Source organism: Rhea americana, unplaced genomic scaffold (assembly GCF_003343005.1).
Source record: "Rhea americana isolate MKP2758 unplaced genomic scaffold, rheAme1 scaffold_194, whole genome shotgun sequence".
Lineage (NCBI taxonomy): Eukaryota > Metazoa > Chordata > Aves > Rheiformes > Rheidae > Rhea > Rhea americana.
In genome coordinates, this window is record NW_028186083.1 from 299487 (window position 1) to 300927 (window position 1441).

The window sequence follows — 1441 nt, forward strand, 5'->3', positions numbered from 1 at the left end:
TCCGCTGCAGCGGGCTTCGTCGGTGCCCCGGGCCGGGTCGCGGCCGGCGGGGCGCTCACCTGGGCGGTGGGGCGGGCGGCACACGTGGCGAGTACACGGGAGGCGGCTCCTCGTCCGAGCTGTCCGGCTCCAGCGTCCGCTCCAGGATCTGGGAGACCGGGGAGGGAGCGAGACGGCATGGGGGGGTCCAGCCCGCGGGCAGAGCCGAGCAAGCCGGGGTGGTTTGCTGAAAGCTTTGCTAAAACCTCCCAGCACAAAGCTGGAGGGGGGTGTCGGCATGGCACAGCATGGCATGGCACAGCATGGCATGGCACGGCATGGCACAGCATGGCACAGCACGGCATAGCACAGATGGCATGGCATGGCAGAGCACAGCACAGATGGCACAGCATGGCAGGGCACGGCACGGCATGGCATGGCACGGATGGCACGGCATGGCACAGTGTGGCAGGGCAGGGCACGGCACAGATGGTATGGCATGGCATGGATGGCACAGTATGGCATGGCATGGATGGCACGGCATGGATGGCACGACATGGCACGGCACGGCATGGCATGGATGGCATGACATGGCACGGTGTGACAGGCTAGAGCATGGCATGGCGTGGCAGAGATGGCATGGATGGCACGGCAGGGCAGGGCAGGGCATGGCACAGATGGCACGGCACGGATGGCACAGCATGGCATGGATAGCACGGCAGGGCAGGGCAGGGCATGGCACGGATGGCACGGCACGGATGGCACAGCATGGCATGGATAGCACGGCAGGGCAGGGCAGGGGCGGCCGCGCGGCGCGGCGCGGGCGCCCGGCGCTCACCTCGGCGGGCAGGCTCTCCTCCGAGTCGGAGCTGCCGTCGCCGCCGTCCAGGCTCATCTGCAGCAGCTGGTCGACGGTGGCGTCGACGGCGCCGCGGTTGGCGCGCAGCACGCACTCGATGATGTCGTAGTCCATGCGGGGGAACATGGTGCTGAAGTCCTCCATGGCCTGGTTGAACTCCAGGCGCCGGACCTGCCGGCCCGGCCGGCTGTTGTTGAGCTCYGGCGCCGCGGAGCCGCCGCGGGAGCCACCGCTGCTCCGGCGGAAGAGGCTCGTCATGCTGGCGGGGCGCTGGGGCCGGCGGGGCGTCACGGGCGCCGGCCCCCCATCGCCGCGCCGCCCCCGGCCCTCCTGCCCGGGGCGGAGGAGAGAGAAAAAGATGAGGGGGGAAAGCCCGGCCAGCCGGGAAGAGCATCCCGGAGGAAAGCCCGGCCAGCCGGGAAGAGCATCCCGAGTGGAGCGGCGGGACCCCGCGCGGCCGGGGCAACGCAGCCTCCTCAGGGATCCCGTGCACGCAGCGGGAAACGCGCTCACAGGAGCCGCTTCCACCTCAAACCACTCCTGGAAATCTCCTCTTCAAGGGTTTCTTTCTTTCTTTCTTTCTTTTTCTTTTTGGAGACTTTG

At 68.7% G+C, this 1441-nt stretch overlaps 1 protein-coding gene across 1 annotated transcript in view; it reads right to left on the reverse strand.

Moving 5' to 3' along the window:
• Positions 1 to 1418, reverse strand: part of CUEDC1 (CUE domain containing 1) — a 7367-nt gene extending 5949 nt beyond the window's left edge. The window contains exons 1-2 of the mRNA XM_085302939.1: positions 818 to 1418; positions 60 to 148 (exon numbers count right to left, since the gene is read on the reverse strand). Coding sequence (XP_085159065.1) covers positions 60 to 148; positions 818 to 1096 — 368 coding nt within the window. The 5' untranslated portion in view covers positions 1097 to 1418. The remainder of the gene's footprint in view (positions 1 to 59; positions 149 to 817) is intronic.
• Positions 1419 to 1441: the final 23 nt, after the last annotated feature.